At 42.2% G+C, this 22,638-nt stretch overlaps 2 protein-coding genes across 3 annotated transcripts in view; one reads left to right on the top strand and one right to left on the bottom strand.

Annotated features, from left to right (window-relative positions):
• PIK3CG (phosphatidylinositol-4,5-bisphosphate 3-kinase catalytic subunit gamma) overlaps positions 1–8,166 on the top strand; it is a 50,838-nt gene extending 42,672 nt beyond the window's left edge. The window contains exons 8-11 of the mRNA XM_084617323.1: positions 1,773–1,903; positions 3,191–3,302; positions 4,333–4,490; positions 7,862–8,166. Coding sequence (XP_084473449.1) covers positions 1,773–1,903; positions 3,191–3,302; positions 4,333–4,490; positions 7,862–8,143 — 683 coding nt within the window. The 3' untranslated portion in view covers positions 8,144–8,166. The remainder of the gene's footprint in view (positions 1–1,772; positions 1,904–3,190; positions 3,303–4,332; positions 4,491–7,861) is intronic.
• The window catches only part of LOC311514690 (uncharacterized protein), a 38,965-nt gene that overhangs the window by 8,096 nt on the left and 8,231 nt on the right, over positions 1–22,638 (bottom strand). The window contains exons 2-3 of one of the 2 annotated variants that reach the window (XM_084617328.1): positions 12,269–12,431; positions 8,553–8,692 (exon numbers count right to left, since the gene is read on the bottom strand). In XM_084617328.1, coding sequence (XP_084473454.1) covers positions 8,607–8,692; positions 12,269–12,431 — 249 coding nt within the window. In that variant the 3' untranslated portion in view covers positions 8,553–8,606. Of the gene's footprint in view, positions 1–8,552; positions 8,693–12,268; positions 12,432–22,638 lie in introns of those variants that run through there. The other variant, XM_084617327.1, reaches the window with a different exon arrangement.

The following is a 22,638-nucleotide window of genomic DNA, read 5'->3' as shown; positions in this document are numbered from 1 at the left end:
TCTTTGATGATGTGCTGGAGAGGTTTTAGTTGGGGGCTGAAGATGGCAGTTAGTGGTGTTCTGTTATTTTCTTTGTTGGGCCTGTCCTATAGTAGGTGACTTCTGGGTATTCTTCTGGCTCTGTCAATCTGTTTTTTCACTTCAGCAGGTGGGTATTGTAGTTTTAAGAATGCTTGGCAGAGATCTTGTAGATGTTTGTCTCTGTCTGAGGGATTGGAGCAAATGCGGTTCTATCTTAGAGCTAGGCTGTAGACAATGGATTGTGTGTGGTGCATCCTTCAACCTCTCTGGCCACTCAGTAAAAGATTTAAGGGTGGCAATTTTGCAACAGAAAAGCTTCAAAAACAGACTCCAAGGAGAAACTGCTGCGCTTGAATTAATGTGCAAACTAGATACCATTAACTTGGGTTTGAACAGAGACTGGGAGTGGCTGGGTCATTACACATATTGAATCTATTTCCCTAAAGTTAAGTATTCTCACACCTTCTTGTCAACTGTCCAAATGGGCCATCTTGATTATCACTACAAAAGTTTTTTTTCTCCTGCTGATAATAGCTCATCTTGCCTAATTAGCCTCTCGTAGTTTGTATGGCAACTTCCAACTTATCTGTATGTATGTGTGTGTATATAAATATAATTTTCTTCTTACTATGTGTTCCATTTTATGCATCCGATGAAGTGGGCTGTAGCCCACGAAACCTTATGCTCCAATAAATTTGTTAGTCTACAGAGTGTAGAAAGTACCTGTTTAGCAACACAGATTACCAGAAGCACATCAACCCGGTGCTTTCCTCTCTGCACTGCCTCCCTGTGAAACAGAGTCAAATTCAAGTGCGTTTTCCCAGTAATCAACATGCTCAATAGGATTGGCCCTAGCAACCTAAGAGATCACCCCTCCCTCTGACTGGCCTCCCAGGATAGCTGTGTTCCACTGGAACCACAAAAGAGTTGACCAACAGAGGGAGGCTTTTGTGCACAGGAGAGATATCCGTCTTAATAGCTGGACCAAGTGACTGGAATTCACTTCCATGTGAGATAAGAGTGGCTGTGAACATCACCATGTGCAAAGCAAAATGTAAAATTCATTATACTTTAACTTCACTGTATCATAATAATTGTTACTTTAAAAAAAAACTACACACATGCTCAGAATTAAATAGTTATTTCCTCCCAGTAGGAGGATTTGGCAGAGAGTATGGGGGGAGGAAGAGATTACTATGTTGTCTTTCTCTTATTTGTGAGGCCCTCAGAGACTATGGTAACAAGTTCAGGCTAAGAACCGAGACAGATAGAAATGTGTACTCAGGCAGAGCATGCAGGATGCTGAGCACAGGAGTGTTCCCCATGCTGCCAGAAACTTGAGGCAGTGCAGGGAGCACAGCACAAAAGAACTGGAGCCATCAGGAATCTCTCCCAGGGATCGGAAAGGGAAAGAGAAAAGAAAACTATCCCGATATTCCTTCCTAGTATCTATGTGTAAGAGCAGGGGAGAGGGGAGATAGTGTGTGAAATAGTAGCACAGAACCACAAAGCCATGGATGATACCCTGATATTACATTTGCAATATTTGTACTGTAGTGTTGCTTTGAGATAAAATGACTGAGTTGTGACAATGCAACCTCCTAATGTAAAATATCTCAACAGAATATAAGACCTTCAATCTGTGACTTTGTGGTTCTATGAAATAATATGCAGACAGCATTGGTTTTATATTTATAATAACTAAAATGTTTTAGAAAATAAAATTTTTATTTCCTCCTTGTCTTTTGTAGGAATGATTGAAATTGTGAAAGATGCTACAACAATTGCCAAAATTCAGCAAAGTACAGTTGGCAACACAGGTGCATTTAAGGATGAAATACTAAATCAGTGGCTGAAAGACAGATGTGTGATTGAAGAAAAGGTAAATTCATGCACTTTGAATTGGATTATCAAAAGCACCTAAGTGACTTAGGTGCACAAGTCCCATTGAAAGTCCCAAAAGTGTTCTGTAACACACACACTGCATCCTCTGTGTAAATTATTCTGTTTTGTTGTTGTTTTAAATTGGTTCACAGGGTTTCATTAACGTAGTTTGTTTTTCCTTTAAAAATAAATGTTACTGCGTGTTGTAGCAGAACAAGTACTAGGGTGCGTATGATGGGGTGTCATGTAACAGGGCAAAACAAAAGCTAACAGTCATAGTCCTGAGTAACAAGGTGCTTTTTTATCCCTTTTGTGGATGGTATTTGGAAGTGATGCATGGCGAGCTGATTAAAGCAAGCACTGTTAGGAAGATGGTAAAAGCCAGCATGGTTAGGGTTAAGCATGGGACTGGGAGCTGACACTGGCTTTCACACTGATTTGCTGTGTGGCTTTGGGCAAATCATTAATCTTCTGCACGTGTTTTTCCTCTGTAAAATTGGGACAACAATATAAATGTAGCTCACAGGTGTGTTGTGGTAATTAATAAGGGCCTGATCCTGCAAGGTGCTGAGTGCACTGTAGGATCCTGCTCTTAATGTCTATATAGAGATTTGAAGGTGAAGTGTTCTATATAAGCCAGTGATTCTCAGCCTACGGGCCACATGCAGCCCAATTAGCACACAGCTGCAGCCCAGCTGTATGGTGAAGGTCCCCTGGCTGTGTGGTGGGGTCTGGGTTCCTGGCTGCCCTGCCCAGCCCAGCGAGAATCTGGGGTCTGGGGCTGCCAGCCAGCCCCACAGGGTACGGGCTCTGGGGCTGCTGCCCAGTCCCACCTAGCAGGAGTTTGGGTACAGGGATGCCACCCGGCCCCACAGGCTCCAGGGTCGGGGTCGCCAGCCCCGCACAGTGGAGATCCAGGGTCAGAGCTGCTGCCCAGCCCTACACAACAGAGATCTGGTCCAGGCTGCCGCCAGGCCCCATGCAACAGGGGTCTGGGGTCCAGGGTCGGGGCTGCTACCCAGCCCCGCATGGCGGGGTCCAGAGTTCCCGCCCCCCGGTTTCCCACCCAGGACTCTGCTCCTGGCCCCATCTGTGGAGGGGAATCTGGGTGGGAGGCGCTGGGCATAAGGGTCTGTGGGGAGGTTTGCGGGGTCCACTGTGGTTCTCAATCTGCAGCCCAGGTACCACATTGTGGGCCGCATATGTGGTCTACAATGATAAATTGTTTGAGAAACACTGATATAAGCAATAGAATATTCTTACTTTTATTCTTGCTATTAATTAGTTTCAGGCAGCAGTGGAAAGATTTGTTTATTCTTGTTCTGGTTACTGTGTGGCAACCTTTGTACTTGGAATAGGAGACAGACACAATGACAACATTATGATTACAGAATCAGGTGAGGTTTTTTATGAATGACATACTTAAAATAGGGACTGGGTATGCTTTATTAGCTGTGTGTTTTAACAGATATTTAATTGATTTTTACATCTTACTCATTATTCATCATATCTGTGTACCTTTTATTTATTAACATTAGTATTTAAACTGAATCACTGATATGTAAGACGGCACTGACTAGAAGTTAGGGTGGAAATGTTTAATCATGTAACATAAATAGGTTTGGTAACATTTTTATTGAAGTGCATGGATACTGGTGTAGCTTTATGGACATTTATTTCAGCTGTTTTTCCTGTGTATTTTTTTTAATGTGTGTAAAACCCAAATTCCAAAAAAGTAAAACAAAATCAACAACTTTAGCACCCTAATTCTACCATCAGAAACATGGATGCAACTCTGGTTGAGTTTAATGGGCAGAATTGGGCTGTTAGTGAAATGACTTGGTTTCCAATGAACTCATATATACCTTTATGAAAAGATCCTGCAGAATTAATGAATACAGAATATAGTGTATCTTTGTTACAGATATCTATATTGTGGTTAAAAAATAACTACAGAAAGGGTTGTATTATGTATTAAATCCTAAAGGAGTCATTTCTGTGGAACTGCATTGGTTTCATCTCTATTGTATTTTATGAGGGCTTTTCCACAAGGGTATATGGTGATATGGATTTAAGGCACAAGTTTTCATGGTACAACTTATTTTATCATGTGACTTGTGATGTATATGTTATAAGGTCCCAATAGTAACAATGCCACTAACAGAAATGGATAAAGATATAGCAGTTCTGCCTGCTTATTAAGGGATGCAAAAAATAAATCTGAACAATAAATATTTTGCTCAGAGGATATGATGATGTATAAAAAGGAGAACAGATAGTCTGTTCTAGTAAACCAGAGTTATATTTAGTAAACTAATATAAGATAAACCATTAAAAGGTTGCTATCCATAGTATTATGGATGCCAGTGGAAATATTTGTCTGCTACTTATTTATCAGCCTAATCTTGAATTCACTTTCTTATAAAGGTAATCTCTTTCATATTGACTTTGGCCATATTCTTGGGAATTACAAAAGCTTCCTTGGAATTAATAAGGAAAGAGTCCCTTTTGTGTTGACACCAGATTTTCTTTTTGTCATGGGAACTTCTGGAAAGAAGACAAGTCTGCATTTCAGTAAATTTCAGGTAAGGAGTCAATCTTCTGATATAAATAAGTTAAACAGTGTTTTATTTTTTGAGACTAACATTTGGTGCCTTAGTCTTCAAAATTTAAGACTTCCCTGTTAATAAAATGTACTGAACCAAAATCAAATTCTGGGCTATTTTAGGCCCAACTAAGTTCTCAAATTACCTATATGATTATGGGAACTAGAATTCAAAAGGCACATACAGAGCTGCATGGGACAGCATTACCCTGCAATGGAAATGAATGGGAAGACCTGTTACTCTATTTCATGTTTTGAATGGGATCACCCAGTATTACCTACCAGGATACAGTCCAGACTAATGAGCAGCTGTGTCAGCCCTGCCCTGCAACCTGGGGTGCTTTACAATGCCTTGCTGAAGTAGCTCCCACTTGGGCCACTCACAAACAGCCTTCTTGCATGCAAACCACACCCTGAGTGTCTGTGTGTAACTGCAGCCTGCCAACCATTCTGGGTTACACTGTGGCTCTCCCCAGCCTTGGTTATACTGCTAGGTGACCACACCACATCCCCTTTCCCACCAGAAATGTATGCCCTGTATTGCTCAGCCTTTTCCTGGAGAGTACAAAGTATTTTAACTCTGTTACTCTTTAAAGGGAATGATATGGCGTCTTATTATCTCAGATAATTATTCAGGCACTTAAATTTAAACACATTGGATTAGATGATACAATAAAACATGTTTATTAACTACAAAGAGGAAGATTTTAAGTGGGTACAAGTAATGAGACATAAAAGTCAGAAAAATAGCTATTTCTGTTTGGGCAGGGCTGTGGGGTTTGGAACATGTGTTAAGAACATCATACAGGGCAATCTTATAACTTTACATATAATGTTGCCACACATATTTTATCAGGACGATACTGACCAACGAATTACAAGATTTCAGATGACACCTTACAAGACATGCCTTGGACAAAATTATTACAATAGTGTTTAGGATATGAATACAGGGGTGTATTCTGTTAGACCCAGTTAATAGAATCATTTTCACTAGACCATTTATATTTATTATTAAGTTTTGATATATATAAAATTAGAGAAGACTAATGGAATTTGCTAGAGTCAGCCATAGTGTGAGCAGGTGCTGTGCATACTTCTAACTGCTATGCCAGGGAAGCTCACTCCTGATCTGCATGCCTATTTCAGTCCTGGAATTCTGTTTCTGAATAGAAATTTCCAGTTGTCCTGAACTGTGGCAGGTTTTGTAGTGTTTTTTTTTTTCATATGTCCTAAGTGTAGGATAGTGTTTCCTTCCCTGGAGTGCTACCACTTTAACAACGAGGCCTTCTAAAATGGCTAAGCACATGACTTTGTAGTGTTATATAGGACCTGCAGAAGAAACCAATTTAGTAGGCTTAAGAAAGATAACAAGATAATGGCTTCCAGTGCTGCTGCTCTGAGATATTTAAAGTGGGCATTTTTTTCGGGTAAAATCTTCTATATTTGAACCTATATGTGTTGTTCCATCTTTAAATAAGCTTTTCTGAAATGAAATTTCCATTTCTAAACACAAGGCAGCTGCCATTTTCCAACCTGTGCCTCTAAAAGTAAGTGAGTACCCGCTGCTGGTTTTGAGCCTTTATTTTGAATCAAAAGCAATTCTAGCATCATCTTAGTGTGAAAGGATTTCATTGCTCTTGCAGTGCAGAATTCCAAGTGACCTGCAGATCCACCATATTTGTAAGGTGATAGAACATTTAAAAGTCAAACTATTGCAAAGTCTTTTATAAAGCTAGGCTGTTGGAAGGTAGGAGAGTTGAACCCCCCTTCAAAGGAGGATTTGAACCGAACATAGCTGTGAACCAGAGCAGAAGTGCTGTTGCAGACACTGTGTAAGCCATGCATGAATGTGGGGTTCAAATGCGAGTGTGAATTGGTAGGTGGTGATCAGTCTGGAAGCAGTGAGTAGATAGACAGCAAGAAAATATACCTTAAGGGAACTGTGGGAAGACATGGTAGCTACACTGTACTGCCATTCCCCAGTGTTGATGCACTGAACCAGTGTAAACTGGGACATGGGACAGTATGACTTTCCCCAGGGTCTGGGAAGCTACACTACTGCAAAAATCTCTAATGTAGACAAAGCTGAATTCTGGTGTGGGCCTTAAATCACAATCTTTCCCCCAAAATCTAAATTGCAGTCCTCTAAATTATACGGACATTGTTGCATGTAAGATGGGCAGTCTAATTTCCACTTTTGCCAATAACCAGATAAAAAGTAGTTAAACGGTTCATATTTCACATTGGTAGATGTGCTACCAATCTACCAATGTGATATATGCCATCATGTGCCAGCAATGCCCCTCTGCCATGTACATTGGCCAAACCAGACGGTCTCTACGCAAAAGAATAAATGGACAGAAATCTGACATCAAGAATTATAACATTCAAAAACCAGTAGGAGAACACTTCAGTCTCCCTGGACACTCAATAACAGACTTAAAAGTGACAATTCTTCAACAAAAAACCTTCAAAAACAGACTCCAACAAGAAACTACAGAACTGGAATTAATTTGCAAACTGGAAACCATCAAATTAGGCCTGAATAAAGACTGGGAGTGGATGGGTCACTACAAAACCTAATTTCCCCCTGCTGATACACCTTTTTGTCAACTGTTTGAAATGGGCCACCTTGATTACATTTAACTCATTAGCACTACAAAAGTGATTTTTTCCTCCCTTCTTGTCAACTGTTGAGAACAGCCCACTTCCACCTTAATTGAACTGGCTCGTTAGCACTTACCCCCCCACTTGGTAAGGCAACTCCAATCTTTTCATATGATGTGTATTTATACCTCTCTACTGTATTTTCCACTTCATGCAGCTGATGAAGTGGGTTTTAATCCACGAAAGCTTATGCCCAAATAAATTTGTTAGTCTCTAAGGTGCTACGAGGACTCCTTGTTGTTATTACAAAGTGAGTTGGTTTGGATTCTCCTATGATAAATGGAAATGCTACTGATTGTAAAGAAAGATGGTAAATTAATGAGGTTTCTTTCATTGTTATAGGCAATTATTACATATTAGGAAAATTAAACTTAAATCCTCTTTTTCACTAAAAAGCTTATGTTTGATTAATTTATGTAATGCTGTTACAAAAAGCCCTTTAGTTTTTTCAACAAAACATGGACGCATGCCTCAATAGCTACCAAGCATCGAGAGCAATGGATGGGGAAGTTAGCTTAATGTTTCTGTTAAAATGAATAGTAGGGAAATTAAGTGTTAGCAAATTAACATGGTAGATTAGTATTGTGTAATTGAAATTTAAGCAAGTTCCTAAATGAGCTTCCTAAAACCTTCTGTTTCAGTCTGCTCAGTCAGTTAACAAAACTTTCTTCCCTTGTGTAGGACATTTGTGTGAAGGCTTATCTATCTCTTCGACATCACACAAACCTGCTGATCATTCTGTTTTCCATGATGCTAATGACTGGAATGCCCCAATTAACCAGCAAAGAAGATATTGAATATATCCGGGATGCTCTAACTGTAGGTAAAAACGAGGAAGATGCTAAAAAGCATTTCCTGGATCAGATTGAGGTTTGCAGAGATAAAGGCTGGACTGTGCAGTTTAACTGGTTTCTACATCTTGTGCTTGGAATCAAACAAGGAGTAGAAAAGCATTCTGCCTAATGTTTCTGTAAAATAACTATGGATATAACTAGAACATTAACAAGTTTGGGTGTTTATTTACAGCTTACTAGTAATTGAACCGTCAAAGTTGCCTTTTAATTTGCTAACAGTTTAAATAGGACTTCTAAAAATGGCAAACCGCTTTGCCCTGAACTTCAAGAACATCAATCTGTTTCTTACAGAAACAGATTTTCTGGAGTTGCTGACATTGCAAATACTGTTTTTTATTTGTTAGTAGCTTTGCTGATGTGGCCTACAATTTTCCCATTTGTCTTCACTGTAGCTTCAGAAAAAGACAAAGCAGGGAGTGGAGCATGATGATAGCCTGGGAACTGAAACATGGGTGCCCTGTGACTTTCCCCTAAATTATGCATGTTTGTCAGGCCCTTCAAGAGAAGGAGGATTTTTATTTATTCATTTTAAATAATCTGATTGTAAGTTCTCCTACAGGACGTATACTTCTTCAGGAGGGCTTTATTACCACGTGTTCTTCACCCTCATTCTTCTCCTTCATCCTTTCCTTAACTCCTTGTTCCTCCTTGACCAGGCCTGAAAGAGAGTCTAAGTTTAAAAATTAGATCAACCTAGCTATGTTGCTCAGGGTTGTGAACAATTTCATGCTCACCACCAGTGTAACCACAGCTAGGTCGACGGAAGAATTTTTCCATTGGCCTATACACCACCTCTGAGAGATGGATTAACTACATTGGTGGAAAAAACAGTTGGTGGTTTTAAAAAAAAGAAAAAGGCTCAAGACCCATTTATAAATGTTTATGGCTTGTCATGACCCACTAAATAGTCTGGGGGTAGAGGCCCTGGGATGGTTTCAGTCAGATCCTGTCTCTTGGGGGGTTGGGTCCTGCCTGGCACTCACCCCACAGTGGCGGCTCCTGCAGCTCTTGTGCTGTAGGGCTAGCTGTGCTTGGCTCTCGGCTCTGGGTGTTGCAACCTGCAAGGTTGCAGCACCGCTCAGGTGTGGCCCTGCCTGGATTAAATTCGTGTGAATGGAGTTATGACTTGGCTCATTGGGTTGCAGTGTCACTCACTCAAGTTTGGCTTACCTGGACTCCTGTCCTGTTGATAGCTGGGCCAAACCTGAGTGGTGCTGGGACCCTACAGGTTGTAGAGCTAGGAGGAGGGAGTGAGCCCAGCCAGCCCCGTGGGACTAGAGCCACAGGAGCTGCCACAAAACCTTTTGAAACATTCTGGTGACCCAGTTTTGTGTCCTAACCCAAAGGTTGAGAAACTGTGGTCTAGGGAGAACCTTACATTACCATTGGTGTAGCTTCCTGAACCATAAAACCAAAGGCCTAATTGGCCCTTCCACAGAAGTGCCCACAGACCATCTCCTTTACCTTAAAGTTCCTGGGTTTGCTCCGATAATTTTCTTTTAAGTTTAAGAGTTTCAATTGTCATTTTTAAGTTCCTTTTTTAAATGAACATCCAATATATTATGTTGAATCTTGATGCTTATATAGTTTTCTTGTGAAATTACTGGAATTCTGTCTATACATTAAAAGCTTTATAAAAGTAACTTCCTTGTTCCTTAAAAGAATCTTCTCTAAGAACAATTGACATTTTGCCAAATGTTTAAGAAGCCCAAAGGTTATTTATTCTTCAGTGACATATTTTCAAGTTATACCAATCAGGAACGAAATGTAATCTTTGAAATTGTGTATATTTTGCTATTTATAGTGTTTGTTTTATTTTTAAAGTTCTTTTAAAATAATTGACTATTGAGAAGCTATTTATGAAAGGAATTGTTTATTTTTAATTTAAGTATAAACTAAATCTAAAGACAAGGAAATACTGGGGGCAAATATTAGGTGTATATTTTTAACTATTTCTCTAATAGCATATCTGAAAATAATTAATTGATCCTATTAATATAAGAAAAAGCAAAACACAATTTATAGCATGAATTTTGCTTCTGACTTAAATTATTAAAATACTCTCCCTGCTGATTAATTGATTTTACCAAAGAGAGAAGACAGCTTACAGTGTGGCCTATTCGCACTTGTGCCTATGTAGTTGCTTCTTTCATTACATATTGACATGGGTTCTACGTTAAACTCAGATGATCAACTAGATTTGCTAATTTCTGTTGTTGTTTGTATCTATCATTTCACACTGTTGCTTAGATTTTAACAAGAACTACTGAGTGTGCTCTTAAAAGATTTGGAATAAATGTACTGTAGTTGGTATCTCAATTATGAGAGATATAGCGAATTTTTAGTTTTTAAATGGAGGTGCTTAATTGGTTGCTCTCCACAAAGGTATTTTTGATGTATACGGTAAATTCTGATGAGGAGGTCCAAAATGCTTACATGTTGTTATGAAATCATTTTCCATTCTGACACATAATGACCCTGTGCAAAATGGTTTTAAAAGCATGCTGAGGTGTAATGTATGAGTATTGTGTCTGTAACATGATATTCTTGGTTTTGTGCTCTATAGTCCTGAAATGAATTCTCTCTTATTTGATGATAAATCATGAAATAAAAGGATTTCTTTTTCAAAAATAAATAGTCTTCTGTTTCTCCAATAATTTAAAAAAACATGTATGGAACTTCTTGAAGAAATGCTCTTCAGAGCCCAGCTTTGAGGACATTTTTATTCTTAAGTCTAAAACTCCACAAACAGCCCTCCCCACCCTCCTAATTCTAGGGACTTTGTCAATATGAAACAAAAGAGAAGACTCCAGTTTCATGATTATCCACCCTGAAGGCAAACCTCCATTTTCTAATGGGATTTTATAAACCTTGGTTCTGTTGTTTAAAGAAAACTTGATTTAAATTGTGCTATGATTTTAAATTAAATTGTCTGCTGTTAATATTAGAACACTTGAGTCAGCAATATCTGAAACAATGGTCGCAATTTTGCCAGGTAATGCCATTCATAAGCAAACTTGTTCATGTAAATAAAGATCTAACAGCAATCTAACCCTGGGAGAGAAGTTTACAATCTACTACTAAGTTTAAAGCATGTATCAGCAGTTTATTTTGTGCTACAAGCTGACAAAAACCTTATCAATTAAAGCACTATATAGCATGAAAATAGGATTTGAGGCTAGAATTTAGTAAAAAGTTATCTGAAACCTTACAAAATCTGTTTAGGTTATCCAGAGATTGATAATACAGGAACACAGATCTTTGGTATACACAGACTTTTATGGGGGAGGTGGGAAGGCAGGGAGGGGAGCAGGGACCATTATAGCAGGAATTAAGGGAGAGACAAGAGAGAACACAGGGGAAAATCAAATCAGTATCTGAGATGTTTGTATACTGATGTGAGAAGTATGGGGAATAAGCAGGAAGAACTTGAAATGCTAGTTAACAAACACAACTATGACATAGTTGTCATCACAGAGACTTGGTGGGATAATACACATGACTGGAATATTGGTATAGAAGGGCACAGCTTGCTCAAGAGGGACAGGCAAGAAAGAAAGGGAGAAAGTGTTGCTTAAAAATTAAAAATGTGTACACTTGTACTGAGGTTGAGATAGAAATAGGAGACAGACTTGTTGAAAGTCTCTGGTAAGGATAAAAGGGGTTAAATACATGTCATGGTAGGGGTCTGCTACAGCCCACTTCACCAGGAAGAAGAGGTAGATGCGGCTTTTTTTAAACAACTAACAAAATCATTCAAAGCATGGGACTTGGAAGTGATGGGGGACTTCAACTACCCAGACTCCTGTTGAAAAATAATACAGCAGGGCACAGATTATCCAACAAGTTCTTGGAATGTATTGGAGACAACTTTTTATTTCAGAGGTGGAGAAAGCTACTAGGGGAGAGGCTGTTCTAGATTTGATTTTCACAAATAGGGAGGAACTGGATGAGAATTTGAAAGTGGAAGGCAGCTTAGGTGAAAGTGATCATGAAATACATTCTAATGCATTAGAAGCAAGAGGAAAACCAAGGACAGGATAGGCCCCTTACTCAATGACAGAGAAAAAACAAAAACAGAAAATGTGGAAATGGCAGAAGTGCTAAATGACTTTTTTGTTTGTGTTCACCAAAAAGGTTAATAGCGATTGGACATCTAACATAGTGTATGCCAGTGAAAATGAGGTAATATCAAAGGCTAAAGTAGGAGAAGAACAAGTTAAAAATTACTTACACAAGTTAGATGTCTTAAAGTCACCAGGGTCTGATGAAATACATCCTAGAATGCTCAAGGAGCTGACTGAGGAGATATCTGAGCCATTAGCGATTATCTTCAAAAAGTCATGGAAGATGGGAGAGATTCCAGAGGACTGGAAAAGGGCAAATATAGTGCCAATCTATAAAAAGGGAAATAAGGACAACCCTGGGAATTACAGACCAGTCACCTTAACTTCAGTACCTGAAAACATAATGAAGCAAATAATTTAGCAATCAGTTTGCAGACACCTAGAACATCACGTCCCTGCGGCCCCCCACTTCCTGTAGCTCCCATTGGCTGGGAACAGCGAACCACGGCCACTGGGAGCTGCGGGGGGGCCCTTGCCTCCGGATGGTCAATGTAAACAAAAAGACTTGTGGCCTGCCTTCGGATTACCCTGATGGGGCTGCATGCCAAAGGTTGCCAACCCCTGGTCGAGATAATACTTAGTCCTGTCTTGAGTATAGGGGACTGGACTACATGACTTCTCGAGGTTCCTTCCAGTCCTATGATTTAATCAAAAATATGATATTGACTTTAATGGGACTATCTATATGAGTTACAGGTTGTTAGAGCTAGCCCATTATTTGTAATAAGCATAATATACAGTATCAATATACAATAAACATCTTATACAATGTAGTTAATATATTTCTGTATGGTATGAAGTTGCAGACAATTATTTTCCACATCCTTAAGGACACCATCCCTTCATCCAGACTTAATGGTTCATGGTGGCGGAGGGAATACTCTGTTGGGCTCATTGTGCAGTAATGTCAGGTTTCAGAGTAGCAGCCGTTTTAGTCTATATCCGCAAAAAGAACAGGAGTACTTGTGGTACCTTAGAGTAACAAATTTATTTGAGCATAAGCTTTTGTCCTCCCTCCTCTCATGAACTGAGAACGCTGCCTCCAGAGCACTTGAAGTTTCTACCAGCCTGGGCAATGAGTGACCAGGAATTGAACCCAGATCTCCTCCATACATATAGACCATGACAACTAGCTGGCTAGTTATCTGGCTGGCCTGCTAACCATCTAATTTTTAAATAGTTGTGTATTTGTTTGGTTGATTCTATGTTGCCTGCCAACCTTTAGCTTTCAGTCCCTCCAATTCAGCCATCCAGTTTGAAAATGTAATTTTCTGTTTAGCCCTGAATGAAGATAAAATATACACTTTTGTCTTCTATGGCTTGAAGCGATTCCAACACGCTCAAAGAGATCCTACCTTCTGTTCCATTCAGGCCTCATTGTTGGACTTCAGAAGAAGATAACACTTGCCACCCTACTTTTGAGTTCTAATTATCTTTTAACATCCTGTTTTATGAATCATCTTAATACATATAATTGCACTTCCATCCAATACTATGGAAGCTGTAGACTGGTAAGATTCACCAACAACCAGATGAAGACCAAAATTGGAAAATAGCAAATTCCCTCCACTGCCAGGAAACTCCAAAGCAACACTATGTACATATTGTCATTTGACCAGATTTCACACACATTCCCCTTCTGAGGTTTTAAGCAGAAAAGAGAATTTTTTACATTCTCCCTGATTCTGTACTTACCAGTAACACTACATTATTACCAAAGCCATAATACTTAACACATATACAACACTTTTCATCTTTTGATCTCAAAGCATTATACAAATGTAGTAAGGCATTGATATGACCCCCAGTACTATAGTACCTGAGCACTTGACAATCTTTAATGTATTTCTCTTCCCACCACCCCTATGACATAGGAAAGTACTATGATCCGCGTACATTGTGACTGAGGCCACAAAGGACTGAGTGACATTCACACAGGCAACCTATGGCAGAGCATGAAGTTGAACCCAAGTCTCCTGAGTACCCAGGCCAGTGCCTTAACTATTGGGCCACCCTTTGTTTGATAATTTTGACCATTTTACAGATGGAGAAACTGAAGCTCTAAGAGGTTAAGTGGCATTCCCAGTGTCTCACAGCTTGATGGTGTTAGAGCTAAATATGGAACCCAGGTCTCCTGACTTTGGCTGGTAACCTATACACTGGACACATTTAAAGTAGAAAGTACTAAATTCATACACCAGAAAAAAAGCCTGCAGAATGCTACCTGTAAACTTGAACTCAACTGCAGGAAAAGAAAAAGGTAACTATGAAACCTTGCAAGATCTTTTTTCTAATTAATGTATGCTTCAAATGTAGTACAATTCTACCAAGCATCTACAAATATTATGACCATTTCATAAGGGACTATTCAAAAGGAAATGTTCATTATTCACTGATTATCTCCTCTGCAGGGTCTGATACAGGTGCTGCAAAGCTTGGTTGCCTCTAACATCAGAGATTCTTTTGCTCCCCCTGAGATTTTTAAAAGAATTCACTTTAGTGTCTAAGGTCACTTATTTTCTTCTAAGATTTATTGGATTCTGAATTTACATTAGTATAGAATGTAACAGTGGAAATTGGAAGCCATTATTTTAAGGCCCCACATATAAATTCAGCCACTACTTACCATACATTTAGGCTTCAATGGAACTGAACAGGGTGTCAGCAATGAATGTGTTCCCAAGGCTCCATCCTAACAGTTACTAAGTTCAGGGACAGGAAGAGGAGCTGGAAGTGGATATATACCATAATTAAGGCTACAATTTTGTCACAGAGGTCGCAGAAATCATGGAATTTGTGACTTCCAAAGACCTTCGTGATTTCAGCCCCGGCAGCTGGGAGCTGCAGGGTCCTGCCATGTGAGGTACCCCTGGTGCCTGAGGCAGCGGACCCCCAAGCTCCCAGCTGCCATGGGCAGTGGGTACCCTGCTGCTCCTGGCCTCCGTGGGGCACAGGGGAATCCCCACAGCTCCCCACCAGCCACGGTGGCAGGGGGACCGCCACAGCTCCCCAGCTGCCACTGTGGGGCAGAGGAACCCCCTCAGCTCCCTGCCACGGGGTAGGGGGACCCTGGGAGCTCCCTGGCCACCGCTGCAGGGCAGAGGAACTCCAGTAGCTCCCTGCTTGCCACCACCATGGACAGGGGGACCCCAGCAGCTTCCCGCCTTCTGCCACTGTGGGGCAGGAGGACCCCGGCATCTCCTCGCCACCACTGCAGGACAGGGGGATCCCGGCAGCTTCCCGCCTGCTGCTGCGGGACAAGAGGACCCTGGCATCTCCACACTGCTGCCGTGGGGCAGGGGGACCCCTGCATCTTCCTGCCTGCAGCTGCCGTGTGGCAGGGCAACCCCAGCCACTCCCTGCCACCACCCCAGGGAAGGGGGACCCGCACAGTTCGCCACTGTGGTGGCGGCAGGAGGATTCCCACAGCTCCCTGCCGCTGGGGAGGGGGCAGGTAGACTCTGGAGCTCTGAGTCCCCATGGGTGATGGGGGCTCCAGAGTTCCCAGCCACTCCCACAGCTGCCCAGTCCCTTCCCAGGTTGTCACGGATATTTTTAGTAAAAGTCAGGGAGAGGTCACGGGTTTCCATGAATTTTTCTTTATTGCTCATGACCTGTCCATGATTTTTACTAAAAATAGCCATGACAAAATCTTAGCCCTAACCATAATTATTTATATAGACCCATATTTGAAAATACAGTGAGGTTGTACTTAGAAGAAGAAAAAGCAGGAGTTTTCAACTGGTTAAAAGCTATATTTTAGCACAATTTCATCTGAAATATAAGAAATAGGAGAGGAAGTTGAGGAGCTCTGCTGATTATGAAGAGAAATAATCACTGATTTAGGGTATTTTTCATGGTAAACCTTAAGAGGTGTGTGCTAAATTTACTGTCCAGTGGACGTATCTTGCAAACCTATACATGAGCAATCCCTTTGACTTTAGATTGTGAATTCTTGGTAAACTGGTTCCTTCACTGGGGTTTCTTGGTGCTACCACAGTATAAATACTAATAGTAATAATCAGGAGAGTAAAGCTGCTTGCATGCTTAGGATATTTGAAGGAAGAAGTTCTTACTCAACACCAGCTGTTACAGAATTGGACAGAGAGAGCCAGCTAATATGTTAAAAACTTTGCTGCAGGCTTATGGAAACAAGGCTTGTGCTACAGAGAAGAAGGCAGTTTGTCTAGGGCTGACACTGGCAGCAAAAAATGCTGCCCAAAGATGAGAACAAACTGAAAATATGAGGGCAGTTCCTATTAGCACCACATTTGCCTGAAGCATACATGCTGAACTGTTAGAGGAAAGGGGTGTTAACTGATACTAAAAATAAATAAATAGACAAATTGAAATATGTTTTTTTTCTTGTTTCATAGCAAGAAATACCTTAAAGTAGCCCCAGGAGCACTATCTATTTTATCCAGCTTGGTGCCTTGGAAAGAGGAGCTGATGGTGAGGAATTACACAATTGATAGGGAAAACTGGTTCTTTGTGTAAAGCCATCCTAACCCCAGGAAGGAGACCTTAACATTTCAAAGAGATTCAGAGTAGCAGCCCTGTTAGTCTGTATCCGCAAAAAAACCGAGGAGTACTTGTGGCACCTTAGAGACTAACAAATTTATTTGGGCATAAGCTTTCGTGGGCTAAAACCCACTTCATTGGATGCATGCAGTGGAAAATACAGTAGGAAAATATATATACACAGAGAACATGAAAAAATGGGTGTTGCCATACCAACTGTAACAAGACTAATCAATTAAGGTGGGCTGTTATCAGCAGGGGAAAAAAAAACTTTTGTAGTGATAATCAGGATGGCCCATTTCAAACAATTGACAAGAAGGTGTGAGTAACAGTAGGGGGAAAAATAGCATGGGGACATAGTTTTTACTTTGCATAATGACCCATCCACTTCCAGTCTTTATTCAAGCCTAATTTAATGGTGTCTAGTTTGCAAGATAATTCCAATTCTGCAGTTTCTCATTGAAGTCTGTTTTGAAGTTTTTTTAAAAACTGTTTCCCCAGGATAACCTTTGTTGGGTGAAATTTTCCTTGTCTCCTGTTTCCCTCTCTCTCTGTCTGAAGACCCACTTTACAACTTAGATGTAAACAAACATTCCTTTGTTTAAGACCTGCTTGACTAGTTCTGCCTAATTGGGGCTATTGGATTTGAACATGTGCCACCAACATCATTCAGGTGGATTCATAACTTTATATATAGTGGTGCTACATACATTATACCATGATATTATTGACCAGGGAGTTATTAGTTTTCAAATGATACCTCACAAGGCCTATTTTTACAGATTATTACAATGGTGAGTGCAGGGAGTTTGGGGAAAGGATCGCCGCTGGCTCTCACTGGCAGCGAGAAGCAGAGTGCCATGGCTGGGAGCTGGAGGAGTAGAGTGGGCTGGGGCCGGACTGCTCTGCTTCCCGCCGCCGGTGAGTGCGGGGAGGTTGGGGAAAGGATCGGCCCCTACACTCACCGGCGGCGGGAAGCAGAGTGACGCGGCCCCAGCCCATTCTGTTTCCCTTGCCCCTGCCCCAGCCATGTCGCTGGGGGTTGGGGGGTAGGGAAAGGTGTTCCCCGCCCCCACTCACGGCAGTGGGAGCTGGCGGAGTAGAGCTGGCTGGGGCCAGGCTGCTACGCTTCCCACCGCAGCTGGTGAGTGCGCAGGGGGGAGGGGGCAAAATCCCTTCCCCCCCAAGCCCTCTCCCCCGAGCAACACAGCTGGGGCCGGGAAGAGAGAAGCGGAGCGGGCTGCTCCCGGCCCCCCACTAATCCCTTGGGCCACTCTGGGCCTGTGGGGCCCCGCAAAAATGCCCCCCCACAGCTCCTGCCTCCCAGACTGGTGGGGGGAGGCCTGGGGCCCCACACAGCCCCCCCGTGGGGCTGCATAGGGCACCCAAATGGCTAGGGACGGCCCTGCTTTCAGCTTCCATAAGAAAGAAAAATAAGTTTCCAGCCCTGCTGGTTGTCGAGATTTTGAAAACCAGACTGTAACCAACAAAGATCTCAGATTGAAGTAATAGCTCATGAGAGCTGTGATGGGGTCTACAGACCCTATCCTGAACCAGGGAAGGAAGCAGAGCAATACTAGGCTAGGAAGGCCCTGCCCCTCAAGAGGTGCAAGGCGTGTTCCCAGTGGAAAAACAGTTTAAAAGGACACTGGTCACTGGTAGGTGAGGAGACAGGGGGAATGATCTGAATGTGGCAGTGGGAAGCCAGGCTGATCCTGAGAAGTGTGCCAGGAGTGGCAACAGCTTTGTGAAGGCTACTCTATCACCAGGGTCTTGGGATTCCCCTCTTCTTTAGGAGCTGAAAGTCCTAAAAGAGATTTACTGACTGAACAGAACACTAAGATACTGAGGACAGTCTGCTAAGCCAGTGACTTCCCCACAAATTGAGGAGCTCCAGTCTGGTAGGAATGGACTTTGGGGGTAGCCCAATAACTGGGCTGAACACTTTGATAAACTCCTCGCACCCTGGGTTGGGGCCTGGTGGAGTTGGTAGGCAGGCCTGGGTCCCCCCTGCCTTGCTCCTTCGTAGTGACTGAAATCTAGGGGGTGATTGAGGCTGCAGTGGAGGGGCCCTCTGGAACAGACTGGCAGAAACTGTAAGGCTGTGAGCTGACCACTAAGCCATCTGGTCATCAGACCTTTCTGCTCCAGAGGTGTAAAGAGGGGTGAAAGTAACTTAAAGGACTTACCGGTACGCTGGAGTCCTGAGCTGGTGGGTGTTCTCAACCGGAAGGGGTGTGTCCGCAACCAGAAGAGGCGGGGCCTTTAAAGCACCCCCGGAGCTCCCAGCTGGAGAGGTGGCTGGGAGCCCCGGGGCTCAGGGGTGATTTAAAGGGCCCGGGGCTCCAACCACCGCTACCGCAGCGAGCTCCGGGCCCTTTAAATTGCTGCCTGAACCCTGGGCCCTTTAAATCACTGCCGGAGCCCTGCCACCGTTACCCCGGGGCTCAGGCAGCTGGGCTCTGGAGGTGATTTAAAGGGTCTGGGGCTCCAGCCGCAAGCAGGGAGCCCTGGGCCCTTTAAATCGCCAGCCTGGGGAAGCCAGTCCGGTCTGGCATGGCATACCGGCTCTTGCTGGTACGCCGTACCGGACCGTACTGGCTTACTTTCACCTCTGGGTGTAAATGGCTCTATTCATCTCAATGGGGTGTTAACTCTAAGATCCTCTGCTCTGGTGGGCCTTACCAATAGAGGACCATGTGTGCAGCAGGGTGAGAAGAGGGCAGCAGGTCAGGCCCACCCAAGCAGATACAATTATGATGCTGAAGTAATTACTGAGATAGCCCTGCTCCCTGGTTGCTGCTATACTTACGGCTTCTGAGGAGAGAGTGGCTGCTGCCACTCCTGTGGGAAAGGACAAAGAAAGTCCCATGCTTCTGCTATCCCAAGTAAGGTTGCCAACCCTCTAGGATTGTCCTGGAGTCTCCAGGAATTAAAGATTAATCTTTAATTAAAGATTATGTCATATGATGAAACTTCCAGGAATATGTCCAACCAAAATTGGCAACCCTAATTCCAAGTGATGCTATGTGGGAAGTGGGGATGGGAGCTGTGTCATGGTGTGTCTAAGGGCCCAGGCTGCATTAAACCAGTCCAACTGAACTGAACTCTGCCCAGTGCTCATGGCTCATTGCCGTGGCCCCTGGTTGCTATGTTCTCCCCTCAGGGGACACACCTTTAGAAATAGGCAAGGAAGATCCTGATAAGTCTGGAGGATTCTTCTGCTTTCTAGGGCCCGGTTAGGGAAGCTCCTTGTGTCACACACTCCCCCTTGTGGTGAAAGCAGCACAGAAAGAGGAAGTTGTACCCAAGTCCCAATGGTGCTGACAGACCAAAGTGTCAGACATCTGGCTGCTGCAAAATGACAGATTCTATGGCCAGAATATAGACTCCTACAGAAATTTGGCAAAATGCCAAATTCTGTGGGGGGAAATGGCATGAGTAGAAATCTGAAAGTCCATGGGACCCTGGTCATAAGAAGCATTTAATATTGAACTCTTGTATGTCTGTAATAAGTAAAGACCATACATGGGAGCTGGATATGCTGTGTCCAGAGGAACAGAGGGAAACAACAAGATGCAATGTCAGAATTTGAGAAAATCCGCCTCAAGACTTCCTCAGGTTCTGGAAACCAGCCTGGATAAACTTCCAGCCTCATCATCGTGGCCATTTCCCCAACTTGTTGGCTAAACAGATTGTTAGTACTAAAAATAGTCCTCATTGGCATCCTAGCAGGAGCTTGTCAAATGAGAAGGAAAGCAATGTGTCATTTCTGAGGAGGTGGATGCAGTGTTTAGGCATATGGCACCAAGCCAGAAACAATCCACCCCATTATGGCAAGCGTCCCACTATCTGCATCAATCCAATATTTAACTACGCTGACATATCACAGTTGTAAGTTGGAGGATATCTAGGAAACTTATAATAATTCCTGTAGAAAAAAAAATACTACCATGTGATATAATGTTGGGTGTATATTGAAAGTTCACGTGGGACTTGCTGCGGTTACTTTTAGACCAGAGAGAAACAAGCTCAGCTAAACCGAGGAACCAGTGTAGTCCAAAAGCATGGTATAAGAATGGCAAGAATAAAACTCTTCCTGATCTCCTTAGGGAAAATATTCTATAGTCCTCTACCTGTTGTTAAGAAAATTGTGCATCCAGCATCTCTTAGAGTATATATGAGGTATTCTAGACATAGCATACCAGATGATCACAGCTGTAATGGTGCGTTAGTGTGGGCCTATCCCACGAACACTTCGTAAATCAATACCAGAAACTTTAGGAGACCTATGGTGAGCAAGGCTAGGTTGTGAAGCACCAACACTATATGCTTTATATAGATCATCTTTCTCAGGAGATAGGCTTCCTCACTGTGAACAAATTAGATGCATCATGAATTTCTTATCTTGGTGTAAGTACTTGTAAACTGAGTTACAATGGTCCAACCTAGAGGTAAGTTGGTCATTTACCAAGAAGAATGACCAGAGGATCTGGCCAAAGTCTTTAAAGTTCACTCAAGCACACACATTCTTTCTTTTCAGAGTCCTCTGATCTTCCCCCAAATCTAATTGGTTAATGCCTTATCCCAGAAACAGCTAGTTTAAACAATAACATTTACTTTTAGAAATAATACCTTGACCCAGCAGACACATGCATGTACCTAACTGAAGGATCATGGCCTAGGACAGAAGCGAAAACAAATTAAATCAGGGGAGAGACATCACAGTGTAATCCTAGGAATACAACAAATGTATGCACAGATATCCCCCTAAAAAGGCAGATGACCCTATTGATAAAAAGGGCTATGCATTCTTCAGTGAAGATTGTGTGTAGCTTCTCATGAGGGAAGTGTTGTGGTTGCATTTGGAAAATGCTTTGTTCTTATTCCGAAATAGGGAGTTCAATTGTACTGAAATAATTAGGACTTGGGTTTTGTATTGTTTGTTTGTAACCTTCTCCATGAAGAAGGTATTCAGATCCTTTTAAGATAAGAAATTGTATCTGGATTATGTTTCTTTTTCCAACATGCAGCTAGGCTGCATCTTGCTGCAAATGAGATAAGAAATAAGCTTTTCAGTAGGCCAACCCCTTTCAAAGGAAGACCCAGAAATATCACTAAGGATCCAAGGGAAGTTTGCATCTAGTGATTTCAAAGATACCCATCCGAATTTTGAAGACCACTCTTTTATTGGCAAAAAGAAAAAGAGTACTTGTGGCACCTTAGAGACTAACCAATTTATTTGAGCATAAGCTTTCGTGAGCTACAGCTCACTTCATCGGATGCATACTGTGGAAAGTGTAGAAGATCTTTTATACACACAAAGCATGAAAAAATACCTCCCCCCACCCCACTCTCCTGCTGGCAATAGCTTATCTAAAGTGATCACTCTTCTTACAATGTATATGATAATCAAGTTGGGCCATTTCCAGCACAAATCCAGGTTTTCTCACCCCCTCCCCCCACACACACAAACCCACTCTCCTGCTGGTAATAGCTTATCTAAAGTGACCACTCTCCTTACAATGTGTATGATAATCAAGGTGGGCCATTTCCAGCACAAATCCAGGGTTTAACAAGAACGTCGGGGAGGTGGGGGGGGTAGGAAAAAACAAGGGGAAATAGGTTACCTTGCATAATGACTTAGCCACTCCCAGTCTCTATTCAAGCCTAAGTTAATTGTATCCAATTTGCAAATGAATTCCAATTCAACAGTTTCTCGCTGGAGTCTGGATTTGAAGTTATTTTGTTGAAGAATTGCAACTTTCATGTCTGTAATCGCGTGACCAGAGAGATGGAAGTGTTCTCCGACTGGTTTATGAACGTTATAATTCTTGACATCTGATTTGTGTCCATTTACTCTTTTACGTAGATACTGTCCAGTTTGACCAATGTACATGGCAGAGGGGCATTGCTGGCACATGATGGCATATATCACATTGGTGGATGTTCAGGT

This window comes from Lepidochelys olivacea, assembly GCF_965140295.1.
Source record: "Lepidochelys olivacea isolate rLepOli2 genome assembly, chromosome: 1".
Taxonomy (NCBI): domain Eukaryota; kingdom Metazoa; phylum Chordata; order Testudines; family Cheloniidae; genus Lepidochelys; species Lepidochelys olivacea.
This window is presented reverse-complemented; position numbering and strand designations above follow the sequence as displayed.